The following is a 13,583-nucleotide window of genomic DNA, read 5'->3' as shown; positions in this document are numbered from 1 at the left end:
GATACAAGTCCTGGGGCTTCTCTCCTAGATCTTACTTACAACTAAAATAATATTAATCCTTTTACTAGTTTAAAACCATTTTACAATACAAGGTAAATCTGAGAGAAGGGTAATGAGCAGGATACATAATTTTTTTTTGATACCCAACTTCCATCAACTTTGGTGCATTGTAACAGTAACTGTTCTATTTTTAAGTTTTGTATAATTTCTTCTTCCATTAAGATGCTTCAGATTACCAATAAGAAGACTTCGACCTCTTGTTTTGTACAGATTTACTGAGATTCCAACTCACAAGACCTCTCACCAGTGTTCAATTGTCAGGTTAAAGATCCCAACATTTACTTTAATAGGACAAGAATAGTTGGCATTTTCAATTCAATTTCATTGAGGGCCATCTCATTAAAAAAAAAATCAGTGAGGCACATAAAACAGGCCCAATGGCCCACAGTGTGTGGTGACCTCGATGCAAAATTAAACCAAAATCTGACATCTGCTTTCACGTGGTCTATACCCCTCCATTTCCTGCCCATTAATGTGCCTGTCTAAATGCTTTTTAAAAGTTGCTATCATATTTCCTTCTATCACTCTCCGGCAGCATATTCTAGGCACCGGTCACTATGGGGGGGGGGTTTTAAAAAAAAACTTACCTCACACATCTCCTTTCAACTGCACCACCCCCTCCACTTAAAGATATGGCCACCAGCATTCAACATTTGATCACCCCAGTCTCCAAAGTCCAGAGAAAAAAATTCAACTTTGTCCAATCTCTTCCAGAAAATACCCTCCAGTCCAGGTAACATCCTAATGAACTTCTTCCAAAGCCTCCATACAAGTGCAATGAACAGAAATGCACACAATTTTCCAGATGTGGCCTAACCAGACTTTTGTACATCTGCACAACTGGCTTTGGTTCTCAATGCCAAACTATGACATACATTATCTTCACCACCCTATCCAGTGGTGTTACCTCTTTCAGGGAGTCATGGGCTGGCAGCTCATGGTCTCTCTGCACACCAAAGCTACCACCATTTACTGCATGCATTTCCCTTATATTCGATTTTCCGAAGTGTCTGGTTTAAACACCACTTGCCATTTCCTCTGACCACATTTCCAACTGGTCCACATCCTCATGAATCCTTTGACAACATTCCTTACTATCCACAACTCTGCCATTGTGTCATCTGCAAATTTACAATTTTGTTTTCATCCATATAATTTTTACCATCATCAATAAAAGTTCCAGCACTAATCAGTGTGGAACATCACCGATTGGAGACCTCCAATCCGAATAACACCCTTCCACCACTACCCCTTTTCCGCCAACTTCGAGAGACCTATGATAAATTTGGATTTTTTTTTAAAAGAATATAAAACCAAGTTATTCATACGACCATAATGAATTCTGCAATTCTTTCAATGCATGTTCATAAGTCAGTTGGTGCGTGAGAGAGATGGGCTTTTCCACTTTAAATCCACTTTCAATGACCAGATTTCAAATTTGTTATATTTTTTCTGTTTTGAATGGTTTTTGGAGGAAATCAGTCATCCAGTGTTTACTGAAATTGCATGAAGTAACTAATTTACTAGAATTGAGTGTCAAAATAATTCCGAAAAAGCTGGAAGAACATCTGCTTATAAAAACTACATTAACATCTTAATTCTGAGGATGAATAGCTGAATTAATAATCAAAGCAAGCTATTCTCTCTGATTATTACTCCGGAGCAGCTTTCAAGGCCCACCTCAGAATATTGTGTTAAACGATTAGAAGAAATTCAAAATTCACACCAATCATAATCTCCCTCCTTTAGGACAATCATTTCACACAAATATACAGTAAATGACATACATTAGCAGCTTCAAGTGAGAAAGTCATCCCAGAACTAGAATCAATTATAAACTATCAAATACTTCAAACACCTTGATTAAATATCCAGAATAGTGAGATACACACAATTCAAGGCAGTACAATGCACAAAAGGTCTGGAGAATCTCATCAGGTCATGCAGCATCTATAGGAAGCAAAGGGTAACTAACGTTTTGAGCCAGAGTCCTTTGTCAAAGTGTGAGCGAAAAGCAGGCTTGTGCCCAATAAAAAAAAATATGGGGAAGGGAGGAGAAGCAGGAAGCTGCAATGTACTTTAAGTTTTCAATGTACTTGACAGATTTTAAATCTTAAACGATCACCCATGCTCACCTAATTTTAGTGTGTCAACATAGTTGAGAAGTGCCTTCCTGATCATATTTGCACCATCAGTTTTCATTAGGTCCAACAGCTTTGTCTCAGGTTCATCTTTGGCCAGACCAACAATAACCTGAAGGATAAAATGACTTTTGGTTAAACTATATGCTAGGAAAGTTAGAAACATAAATGGGACTAAAATCTTCCAATATTTTAAACACACATTTTGTCAATACTATTACCTTGTCAATACTTTTCTGCACAGACAATAATATCCTTCCTCACTGAATATTCAGGCATCTAAAAACCTCCATGCCTGCTCCCACTACTACCCTTGGCAGCCCATTCCAGGCACCAACCATTCCATTAGTAACATTTTCCCCCACATATCCTCTTTATATTTTCTTCCCTCTCAACTTAAATTGATGTCCTTAGCTTCCAAGTGTTTTTTTGGGGGGGTGTAAAGAAAAGTTAATGGAGAGCAATTTATAGGAGATTCAATCACAACAGAAACCTAAACTTAGTTCTGAAATATTACTTGTTTCTTTGCATATGGCTAGGCTCCCAAGTTTTTTTTTTTAAAAAGTATGCTGGAGTTCAGCATGGAGAGCAAAATAAAATTTGGATCCAAAACAGTGTTAAACTTACAATCAGCGTAATTACACAAGAATGAAGATAATTTGTGAAAGTGGACTGGCAAAATAATTATCAGACAAGAACAGTCCAGCAGTGCAAGATAAACAAGAAGATAATTGAAGACTTGCAGCAAAAAAAAAAAAAAAACCACAACAGAGGAAAGGTTCTGGAGAAAACACAGGACAAAAGTTAGTGGGAAGGTCCATCATGGGAATAAACTCCAAATCCAGCAAAGGCAGGACTAAAAGAGGGCAAATTGACATAAAAAGTGACTTCACCAGTCAAATACACAAGATGGAAGAGAGGTCACATTGGAGAAAGAAACTGAGTAGTCATTAGGAACAAAGAATTGGCAAAGGGGTTTAAATAGATACTTCGCATCAATATTTATTGTTAAATATACATGAAAAATGACAAGAATGCTACAAAAGACATTTACTCTCAAGAAACTAATGGAGCCAAAGGCTGGCAAATCTCCTGGAATTGATAGTTTGCATCCTAGGATACCACAAGAAGTGGATCGAGAAATATTGGATGTATTCATTGTAATCTCCCAAAAATCCTTACATTTCTAGAGATGTGGAGTGTAAAATTGTCAATCAAATATCATTTTCACGATGGTAGGAGGCCAAAAACAGGACTGTAACTCCAATACCTAATTTCCATGGCAGAATATCACATACTGGATGACATTTGTTTAAGATGGGGAAGGAGATTTAAAAGATATGTAGAGCATCTCTTTTTAAATCAGAATAGTATGTACCTGGAACAAGTTGCCAGGGTAGTGGTGGAAGCAGGGAAGGTAGAAACATTTAAGAGGTTTCTAGTTAGACAGTTGAATATGCAGATAATAGAGGGATATGCATTATATGGAATCAGAAGAACCATTTCAGTTATGCATCAAATTCAATACAAACACTGTAGGCCAAATAAGCCTCTTGTGACAGAGTATTTAGAGGTGGTTTGGGAGGAATTGTTAGTGCAGCTTACACACACACATTTTAAAAACACAGAATATTTGCAGGATTTTTGCAGAGGGCTTTTTGCAGGAGGGAACAAAGTATCGACAGCAGCTTGCCTGGGAGAGCACGTGATCTTTGCAGGCAGAAGAAGAGTTTTGCTCTCAGAGAGAGAGGGTGTGAAACAGAGAGAAGACAGAAAGACAAGCTGGCAAACTTTGGAAGGCTGTCTGGTCAAAGGAGGAGATTGGCGGTCTGAAAGGTGACCTGAAAGAAAGAGGATCATCTGGAGAACCCTGAAGGGGGCAAATTTCGTCAGCAAGACTGATTGAGAAGGAATCAGTTGCAGATGTCCTGGAAAAGGAATCTCTCGGGAGGAGTCATATGATGGAGTAGTGGCCGGTAGGAGAACAGAAGCCCTCTCCAGAAAAGAAGGAAAAAAGTGAAGAAAAGGCAAAGCCCCAGACACACAAATCACAACAAATAAAAAATAAAGGTGTGGAGGAAATGGCACCAAAGAAAGAAAAGCCAAAAACAATGGGAAGAAAAGAAGAAGGAAAGATGCCAGAAGAGAAAGGTGAAGCCCTTACCTGTACGAAAAAGCAGGGACCCGCCGTGGAAAGAGGAGCCCACTCCGAGGTCAGTGGAAACCCCGCAGGGTCGCGACCCACTGAACGCAGGACTGCAAAGATGGCTCACGGAGCCAAACAAAGGTGCGCAACCGTGCATGCGCACGACAAAGACAACACCGATGGGAGGGGGGGACTGACGGGGAGGGGGTGGGTGGGGAACCAGCTGTGGAGTTCCACTCCACAGCACGAACAGCTGAGAAAGACCCGACAGCAGGGCTCCCAGCGGGAAGATACAGAAAATAATGGAAGGGATGAGAATGAAAAAAGGAAACCAGAGACACAACAGATAATCAGCCCAGAAGAAGAGGACCAACATCAAGACACCATAAAAAAAACCCCAACAAACTGAGAAACAGCCCAACAAGAAAGTCAGAAGAGACAGATACAAGGAAGAGAAGTAGAAAAGAAAAACCCTAGAGCAGACACAGAAAAAGAAGAACATCAAGATCTGCACAGAGGAATAGAAGATAAAGAGAATGGACAGTACATATATTTAAAAAATTTTCAAGAATATATGGAAGCATTAAAAGAATGGCTGACACGAGAATTTAGTGAAATAAAAAGAATGAAAAGTACAGAAGAAAAAGTGAGTAGATTAGAGCTGGTCATAACAGAAATAAGGAAAAGAGTAGACAAGGTGGAAGAACGAGAAACAGCCATAGAAATGGAAGTGGACGACTTAAAATTGGAAGAAAATGATAAAAAAGTTAAAGAAACACAGGAGTTGTTAGCTCAGAAGATGGATATAATAGAAAACTATAATAGGAGAAACAATATAAAGATAGTGGGCCTTAAGGAAGATGAAGAAGGCAAAGATATGAAAGAATTTATAAAAGAATCGATCCCCAAGGTCCTGGGAATGCCAGAAATACAGGAAGGAATGGAAATAGAAAGGGCACACAGAACATTAGCCCCAAAACCACAGCCACAACAAAAACCCAGATCCATTCTAGTAAAATTCTTGAGATATACGACAAAAGAAAATATATTGGAGAAGGCAATGAAAAAAATGAGAGAAGCCACTGAAATACAAAGGTCAAAAAATTTTTGGCTACCCAGACATAAGTTTTGAGCTCCTGAAGAAGAGGAAGGAGTTTAACGCAGCAAAAGTCGATCCTATGAAGAAAGGCTATAAACTTATGTTAAGATATCCAGCGGTGCTTAAAATAGTTATCCCGGGGCAACAAAGCAGACTGTTCTTGGATCCGGAGAAAGCATGAGAATTTGCAGAACGCCTGCAAAACAGAAAGAGAGATGAAGAGATGCAACAAGAACAAGAATGACGACAAACTTCATATAAAGAAGAAAAGTAATGTATAAGTAAGAACTAAGAAGGGGAAGAAAGGAAGTAAGGGGGGGAATTAAGAGGGTGAGCTTTGTAAAATGTGAAGATAAAAGTCTTTTCTGGAGGGGGTTGGGAGGGAGAGAATAACAGTCACTGCGAAATCAGTTGATGCTTGCGACCAGGTTTGCAATCCAAATGGAGAGGGGAGTTGTGGTTGCCCGGCAAGGGACAAGGGGCAACTCAGAGGGGGGACCATTTGGGGTTAAGGGAATTTTAGATCTGGGAATAGTGGAAATATTTTATGTTTAGAAGTGTTGTCTTACAGTGTGTTCAAAAAAAGAAAACAGAAATGGAGAAGGAGGAAAGGTGGTGATGAGGAAACGGAAATGAGAGGTAAACAAAGTATGAAATGGCCATGTTCAACTATATGACTATAAATATTAACGGAATACATAACCAAATCAAAAGGAAGAGGCTGTTAAATTTACTGAAGAAAGAAAAAATTGATATAGCATTCATGCAGGAAACACAAGAAATTAAGGAGTGACTGGGTAGGGCACGTAACGGCAGCATCATATAATTTAAAAGACAGAGGAGTAGCTATATTAATCAATAAAAATGTACCAATCAAAATAGAGGAGGAAGTAATAGATCCAACAGGGAGAGATGTAATGATAAAGTGTCGGATATATTCAGAATTTGCTCAATATATATGCACCTAATGAAGAGGATCAAAAATTTATCCAAGATATCTTTTTGAAGATTGCAGATACGCAGGGGAATATACTGATAAGAGGGGACTTTAACCTTAATTTGGACTCAAAGATGGATAAAACTGGAAAAAAGACTAGCAGAAAGAACAAAGTAACCAAATTTATGGTTAAATCGATGCAGGAAATGCAACTTTTGGATATAAGGAGGAGACAACACCCAAAGGAGAAGGAATACTCATATTATTCGGGTAGACATAAAACATACTCAAGGATAGACCTGTTCCTGTTGTCAGCCCACATCCAAGGGAGAATTAGAAAAACGGAATATAAAGCTAGATTGTTACCAGATCACTCACCCCTGTTATTAGGAATAGAGCTGGAGGACATCCCACCAAGAACGTATAGATGGAGATTAAACTGCATGCTACTTAAAAGACAGGATTTTAGAGAATTCATTGAGCGACAAATTAAAATGTACTTAGAACTAAATACGAAATCAGTGAAAGATAAATTTATACTATGGGATGCAATGAAAGTGTGTATCAGAGGGCAGATAATAAGTTATCTAAGATGAAGGACTACAATCAGGAAATAGAAAAGGTGGAAAGGGAAATAGCAAATACAGAAAAGAATTAGCAACAAGGGAAGATACAACAACAAGAAGAGAATTGGCGGACAAAAAAATAAAATATGAAACACTACAAACATACATGGTGGAGAAGAACATAATGAAGACAAAACAGAAGTATTATGAGCTAGGAGCAAAAAAGGCATAAAATACTAGCTTGGCAGCTTAAGACAGAACAAACTAAAAGAACGATATTGGCATCAAGGAAAAAGAACAAACAAATTACATATGACCCAACGGAGATCAATGAAAAGTTCAAAGAATTCTACGAGCAATTATATCGAACTGAGAACGAAGGGAAAGAAGACAAAATAGATGAGTTTTTTAGCTAAAATTGAACTACAGAAATTGCAAGAAGAGGAGCAAAACAAATCATTTCAAATAGAGGAAATACAGGATATATAAAAAAAAAACTACCGAACAATAAAACGCCGGGAGAGGACGAACTCCCAATGGAATTCTATAAAACATTTAAAGATTTATTAATTCCTCCTCTACTAGAAGTAATGAACCAGATTGAAGAAACACAGAACATGCCAGATTTATGCAAAACAGCAATAATTACAGTAATACCAAAGACAGGGAAAGATCCACTAACACCAGCATCGTAGAGACCAATATCTCTACTCAACACAGATTATAAGATAATAGCTAAACTATTAGCAAACAGATTGGCCGACTGTGTACCAAAAATAGTAAAACTAGATCAAACTGGATTTATTAAGCAGAGACGAACAACGGACAATATCTGTAAGTTCATTAACTTAATCCATGCAAGTGGCGGTTGCCTTAGACGCAGAGAAAGCCTTTGATAGAGCAGAATGGAATTATTTATTCAAAGTACTACAGAGGTTCAACCTACCAGAGAAATATATTAAATGGATTAAAGCATTAAATAAGGGACCATTGGCGAAGGTGACAGTAAATGGATATATATCAAACCAATTTAAATTAAACAGGTCAATTAGGCAGGGATGTCCACTATCTACCCCACTGTTCGCGTTAGCTATAGAACCATTGGCAGAACTGATAAGAACAGAAAATAAAATAAGAGGGATAAAAATAAAAGAGAAGGAATATAAAATCAATCTATTTGGAGATGACATCATAGTACACTTAACAGAACCAGAATTATCAATAAAAGAATTACATAAGCAATTGAAGGAATATGGAAAAGTATCGGGGTACAAGATCAACGCAAATAAAAGTGAAGCGATGCCAATGAATAATGCGGATTTCACAAAGTGTAAGAAAGAATCACCATTTAAATGGCAAACACAAGCAATCTGATACCTAGGTATTCAACTAAATAATAATCTAAGATATCTATACAAATTAAATTATCAGCCATTAATGAAGAAATTACAGGATGACTTTGAACATTGGAAAGATTTTTCCACTAACACTGAGAGGAAGGGTAAATTGCATTAAAATGAATATCTTCCCAAGGATACAATACCTATTCCAATCATTACCAATTTACCTAACAGAGAAATTCTTCAAGGAGCTAAAGAAAATAATAAGGAAATTCTTAAGGAAAGGGGGGGGGAAAAACAGAGGATAGTGCTAGATAAATTAACAGAATGGTACAAACAAGGGGCTTACAGCTACCAGACTTTAAGAATTATTATAGAGCAGCACAATTAAGATACCCATCAGATTTTTATCAAACAAAGGAAAAACCAGATTGGACCAGATTAGAGCTAGTTAAAATAGGGGAGAAGGTACCTGAACATATACTATATAAGTGGGATGAAAAGCTGGTGCAACATGGGAATTCACCAGTACTGCACCATCTGCTCAACATTTGGAAGGTTCACGTAGAAAGGAAAAAAATTCAACTACCAAAATTAATATTGATGCAAAATCAACTAATCCCCTTCACAATAGATAACCTTTCCTTTAGAGAATGGGAGAGTAAAGGGATCAAAAGAATAGAAAATTGTTTTTCAGTAAATAAATTATCTTCTGAACAAATTAAGTGCTAATATGGTATAACTCACGGTACAATGTTTGCACACCACCAACTGAAAACCTAGTTTTTTTTTTATATATTTTTTTAAATTTTTTATTTTTCACACCATAAATCACGTTAGCCATGATATACACTTTTTTTTTCACACATATACAGTGTCTTTTTCTGCCCCCCCTCCCTCCTCCCAAGCCACCCCCCCCCCACCCCCCCTCTCATCCATTTTAGGTATACAATCTAGGTTGCATTAAGCCAGTCAGACAATGTTGTCATTCAACAAAAATACACCAGAAATTCTACTGAGTCCATTCTTTTCTTTTCTTCTCCTTCCATCAACTTAGGTAATGTTTGTTCCCGGTAGGTTTTCGCTATTGTATTTAATGTAAGGCTCCCATACTTGTTCGAATATTTCAATATTATTTCTTAAACTATATGTTATTTTTTCTAATGGAATACATTTATTCATTTCTATATACCATTGTTGTATTTTCAAATTATCTTCCAATTTCCAGGTTGACATAATACATTTTTTTGCTACGGCTAGGGCTATATTAACAAATCTTTTTTGTGCATCCTCCAAGTCAATTCCAAATTCTTTATTTTTTATGTTACTTAGGAGAAAGATCTCTGGATTCTTTGGTATATTGTTTTCTGTTATTTTATTTAATATCTGATTGAGATCATCCCAAAATTTTTCTACTCTCTCACATGTCCAGATTGCATGAATTGTTGTTCCCATTTCTTTTTTACATCGAAAGCATCTATCAGATACTGTTGGGTCTTATTTATTTAACTTTTGCGGTGTAATGTATAGTCTGTGTAACCAATTATATTGTATCATACGTAGCCTCGTATTTATTGTATTTCTCATCGTTCCAGAACATAATTTCTCCCATGTTTCCTTTTTTATCTTTATATTTAAATCTTGTTCCCATTTTTGTTTAGTTTTACCATTTGTTTCCTCATTCTCTTTTTCTTGCAGTTTAATATACATATTTGTTATAAATCTTTTGATTAACATTGTATCTGTAATCACATATTCAAGGTTACTTCCCTCTGGTAAACTCAAATTGCTTCCTAATTTCTCTTTCAAGTAGGATCTCAGTTGGCAATATGCCAGCGCTGTATCTCCAGTTATATTGTACTTATCTCTCATTTGTTCAAAGGATAAGAATCTACTTCCTGAAAAACAATTTTCTATTCTTTTAATCCCTTTTTTTTCCCATTTTCTAAAGGAAAGGTTGTCTATTGTAAAAGGGAGTAGCTTATTTTGCGTCAATATTAGTTTTGGTAATTGATAATTTGTTTTATTTCTTTCTACATGAATCTTCTTCCAAATATTGAGGAGATGATGTAATACTGGAGAAGTTCTATGTTGTACCAATTTTTCGTCCCATTTATATAATATGTGTTCAGGTATCTTTTCCCCTATTTTATCTAATTCTAATCACGTCCAGTCTGGTTTTTCCCTTGTTTGATAAAAATCTGATAGGTATCTTAATTGTTAATAATTTTTGAAGTTTGGCAATTGTAAGCCTCCTTGTTTATACCATTCTGTTAATTTATCTAGTGCTATCCTCGGTTTCCCCCCTCTCCATAAAAATTTCCTTATTATTTTCTTTAACTCTTTGAAGAATTTTTCTGTCAGTTGTATTGGCAATGCCTGAAATAAGTATAGTATCCTTGGAAAAATGTTCATTTTAATACAGTTTATCCTTCCTATCAGTGTTAGTGGTAGCTCTTTCCAATGCTCTAAATCGTCCTGTAATTTTTTTCATTAGTGGATTGTAATTGAGTTTATATAATTGGCCTAGATTTTTGTTTATTTGTACACCTAGGTATCTTATTGCCTGCATTTGCCATCTGAATGGGGATTCCTTCTTAAATTTTGAGAAATCCGCGTTATTCATAGGCATTGCTTCACTTTTATTTACGTTTATCTTGTATCCCGACACTTCTCCATATTCCTTCAATTTCTTATATAATTCTTTTATTGATAGTTCTGGTTCTGTTAAGTACACTATCACATCATCCGCAAATAGACTGATTTTATATTCCCTGTCTTTTATTTTTATTCCTTTTATATTATTATCTATTCTTATCAATTCTGCTAGTGGTTCTATAGCTAGCGCAAACAATAACGGTGATAGTGGGCATCCCTGCCGCGTTGACCTGCTTAAGTTAAATTGCTTTGATACATGTCCATTTACTGTCACTTTCGCTAACGGTCCCTTATATAATGCTTTAATCCAATTAATATACTTCTCCGGTAAACTGAATTTTTGCAACACTTTGAACAAATAATTCCATTCTACTCTGTCGAAGGCCTTCTCTGCATCTAAAGCAACTGCTACTGCAGGTGCTTTATTTCCTTCTACTGCATGAATTAAGTTAATAAATTTACAAATATTGTCTGTTGTGCGTCTTTTTTTGATAAATCCAGTTTGGTCTAAATTTACCATTTTCGGTACCTGTTCTGCTAATCTGTTTGCTAATAGTTTAGCTATTATCTTATAATCTGTGTTTAGCAAAGATATTGGTCTATATGACGCTGGAGAGAGTGGATCTTTCCCTTGTTTTAGTATTACTGTAATTATTGCTGTTTTACATGAATCTGGTAAGTTTTGTGTCTCATCAATCTGGTTGATTACATCCAGGAGGGGCGGTATTAATGAGTCTTTAAATGTTTTGTAGAATTCTATTGGGAGTCCATCCTCTCCTGGTGTCTTATTATTTGGTAATTTTTTTATTATCTCTTGTATTTCTACTGTTTCAAATGGTTCTGTTAATTTATTTTGTTCCTCTATTTGTAGTTTTGGTAGTTCAATTTTAGTCAAAAATTCATCTATTTTCCCTTCTTTCCCTTCGTTTTCAGTTCGGTATAATTGTTCATAGAATTCTCTAAAGTTTTCCTTAATTTCTTTTGGATTATATGTAATTTGTTTGTCTTTTTTCCTTGTTGCCAATAACATTTTCTTAGTTTGCTCTGTCTTAAGCTGCCATGCTAAGATTTTGTGTGTTTTTTCACCTAGTTCATAATATTTCTGTTTTGTCTTCATTATATTCTTCTCTACCTTATATGTTTGTAATGTTTCATATTTTATTTTTTTATCCGCCAATTCTCTTCTTTTGGTTGTATCTTCCTTTATTGCTAATTTTTTTTCTATGTTTACTATTTCCCTTTCCAACTGCTCTGTTTCCTGATTATAGTCCTTCTTCATCTTGGTTACATAACTTATTATTTGCCCTCTAATGAATGCTTTCATTGCGTCCCATAGTATAAACTTATCTTCCACTGATTCCGTATTTACTTCAAAATACATATTTAATTGTTTTTCAATAAATTCTCTAAAATCCTGTCTTTTAAGTAGCATGGGGTTTAATCTCCATCTATACATTCTTGGAGGGATGTCCTCTAGCTTTACTGTCAGTATTAAGGGTGAATGGTCCGATAGCATTCTCGCTTTATATTCTGTTTTTCTTACTCTATCCTGCATACTAGCTGATAACAAAAATAGGTCTATTCTTGAGTATGTTTTATGTCTAGTCGAGTAGTATGAGTATTCCTTTTCTTTTGGGCTTTGTTTCCTCCATATATCCACAAGTTTCATTTCTTGCATTGATTTAATTATAAATTTGGTTACTTTGTTGTTCCTGCTAATTTTTTCCCCCGTTTTATCCATATTTGGATCCAAATTCAGATTGAAATCCCCTCCTATTAGTATGTTCCCTTGCGTATTAGCTACCTTCAAAAAGATATCTTGCATAAACTTTTGATCCTCTTCGTTAGGTGAATATATATTAAGTAGATTCCAAAGCTCCGAATATATCTGACATTTTATCATAACATATCTCCCTGCTGGATCTATTATTTCCTCTTCTATTTTAAATGGCACATTTTTGCTAATTAATATAGCCACTCCTCTTGCTTTTGAATTATACGATGCTGCTGTTACATGTCCTACCCAATTTCTCTTTAATTCAACTGAAAACCTAGTTGAAGGACAAATTGGGAAGCAGGCTGAGGTTAACAGAAGGAAGCAGTTTTGAATATGATTACAGACAATGATAATTAAAAATATTTATAACAAACATGTATATCAAACTGCAAGTTAAAGTTTAATTCTGTTTTCTTGTTCAAATATAATTAAAAACAACTTTTGTTTAAGTAACCTTGTGTTATCTATTGTTGCTGGTTTTTGGGGTCCTCTGGACTCCGTAACACTTTCTATACTGATTTACAAGCTACATTTAGAGGGAATGCTTAATGAGGAAAAGGCAAATAAATTGGATCTGAATACACAGGTCAAGAATGAATGCCATTCTTATTGAAATATAAAAGATTAATTGAGGGGGGATAAAAGAACCAGTAAAACGCTTCCCTTCATTGGTCAGTCTAAGATCAGTGATAATAATCTCAAAATATAGGTAGTATCCATTTGACTGAGATAAAGAATATCAAAGTCTTGTGAATCTGGAATTCCTTGCTCCAGAAACCTATGAATGATAAATCTTTGAAAACAGTCAAAGATAGGATTGAAAGCCAATCAGCGTATGCATCATGGATTGTGTGTCTCT

General features: G+C 35.8%; 1 protein-coding gene across 2 annotated transcripts in view; it reads right to left on the bottom strand.

Moving 5' to 3' along the window:
* Window positions 1–13,583, bottom strand: part of ahsa1b (AHA1, activator of heat shock protein ATPase homolog 1b) — a 59,988-nt gene that overhangs the window by 25,646 nt on the left and 20,759 nt on the right. For both annotated transcript variants that reach the window (XM_069916073.1, XM_069916071.1), the window contains exon 4: window positions 2,196–2,313. In XM_069916073.1, the coding sequence (XP_069772174.1) occupies window positions 2,196–2,313 (118 nt within the window). The remainder of the gene's footprint in view (window positions 1–2,195; window positions 2,314–13,583) is intronic.

The sequence above is a fragment of the Narcine bancroftii genome, chromosome 2 (assembly GCF_036971445.1).
Source record: "Narcine bancroftii isolate sNarBan1 chromosome 2, sNarBan1.hap1, whole genome shotgun sequence".
NCBI classification, from domain to species: Eukaryota; Metazoa; Chordata; class Chondrichthyes; order Torpediniformes; family Narcinidae; genus Narcine; species Narcine bancroftii.
Note: the sequence above shows the minus strand (reverse complement) of the source record. Positions and strands in the feature narration are given on the sequence as shown.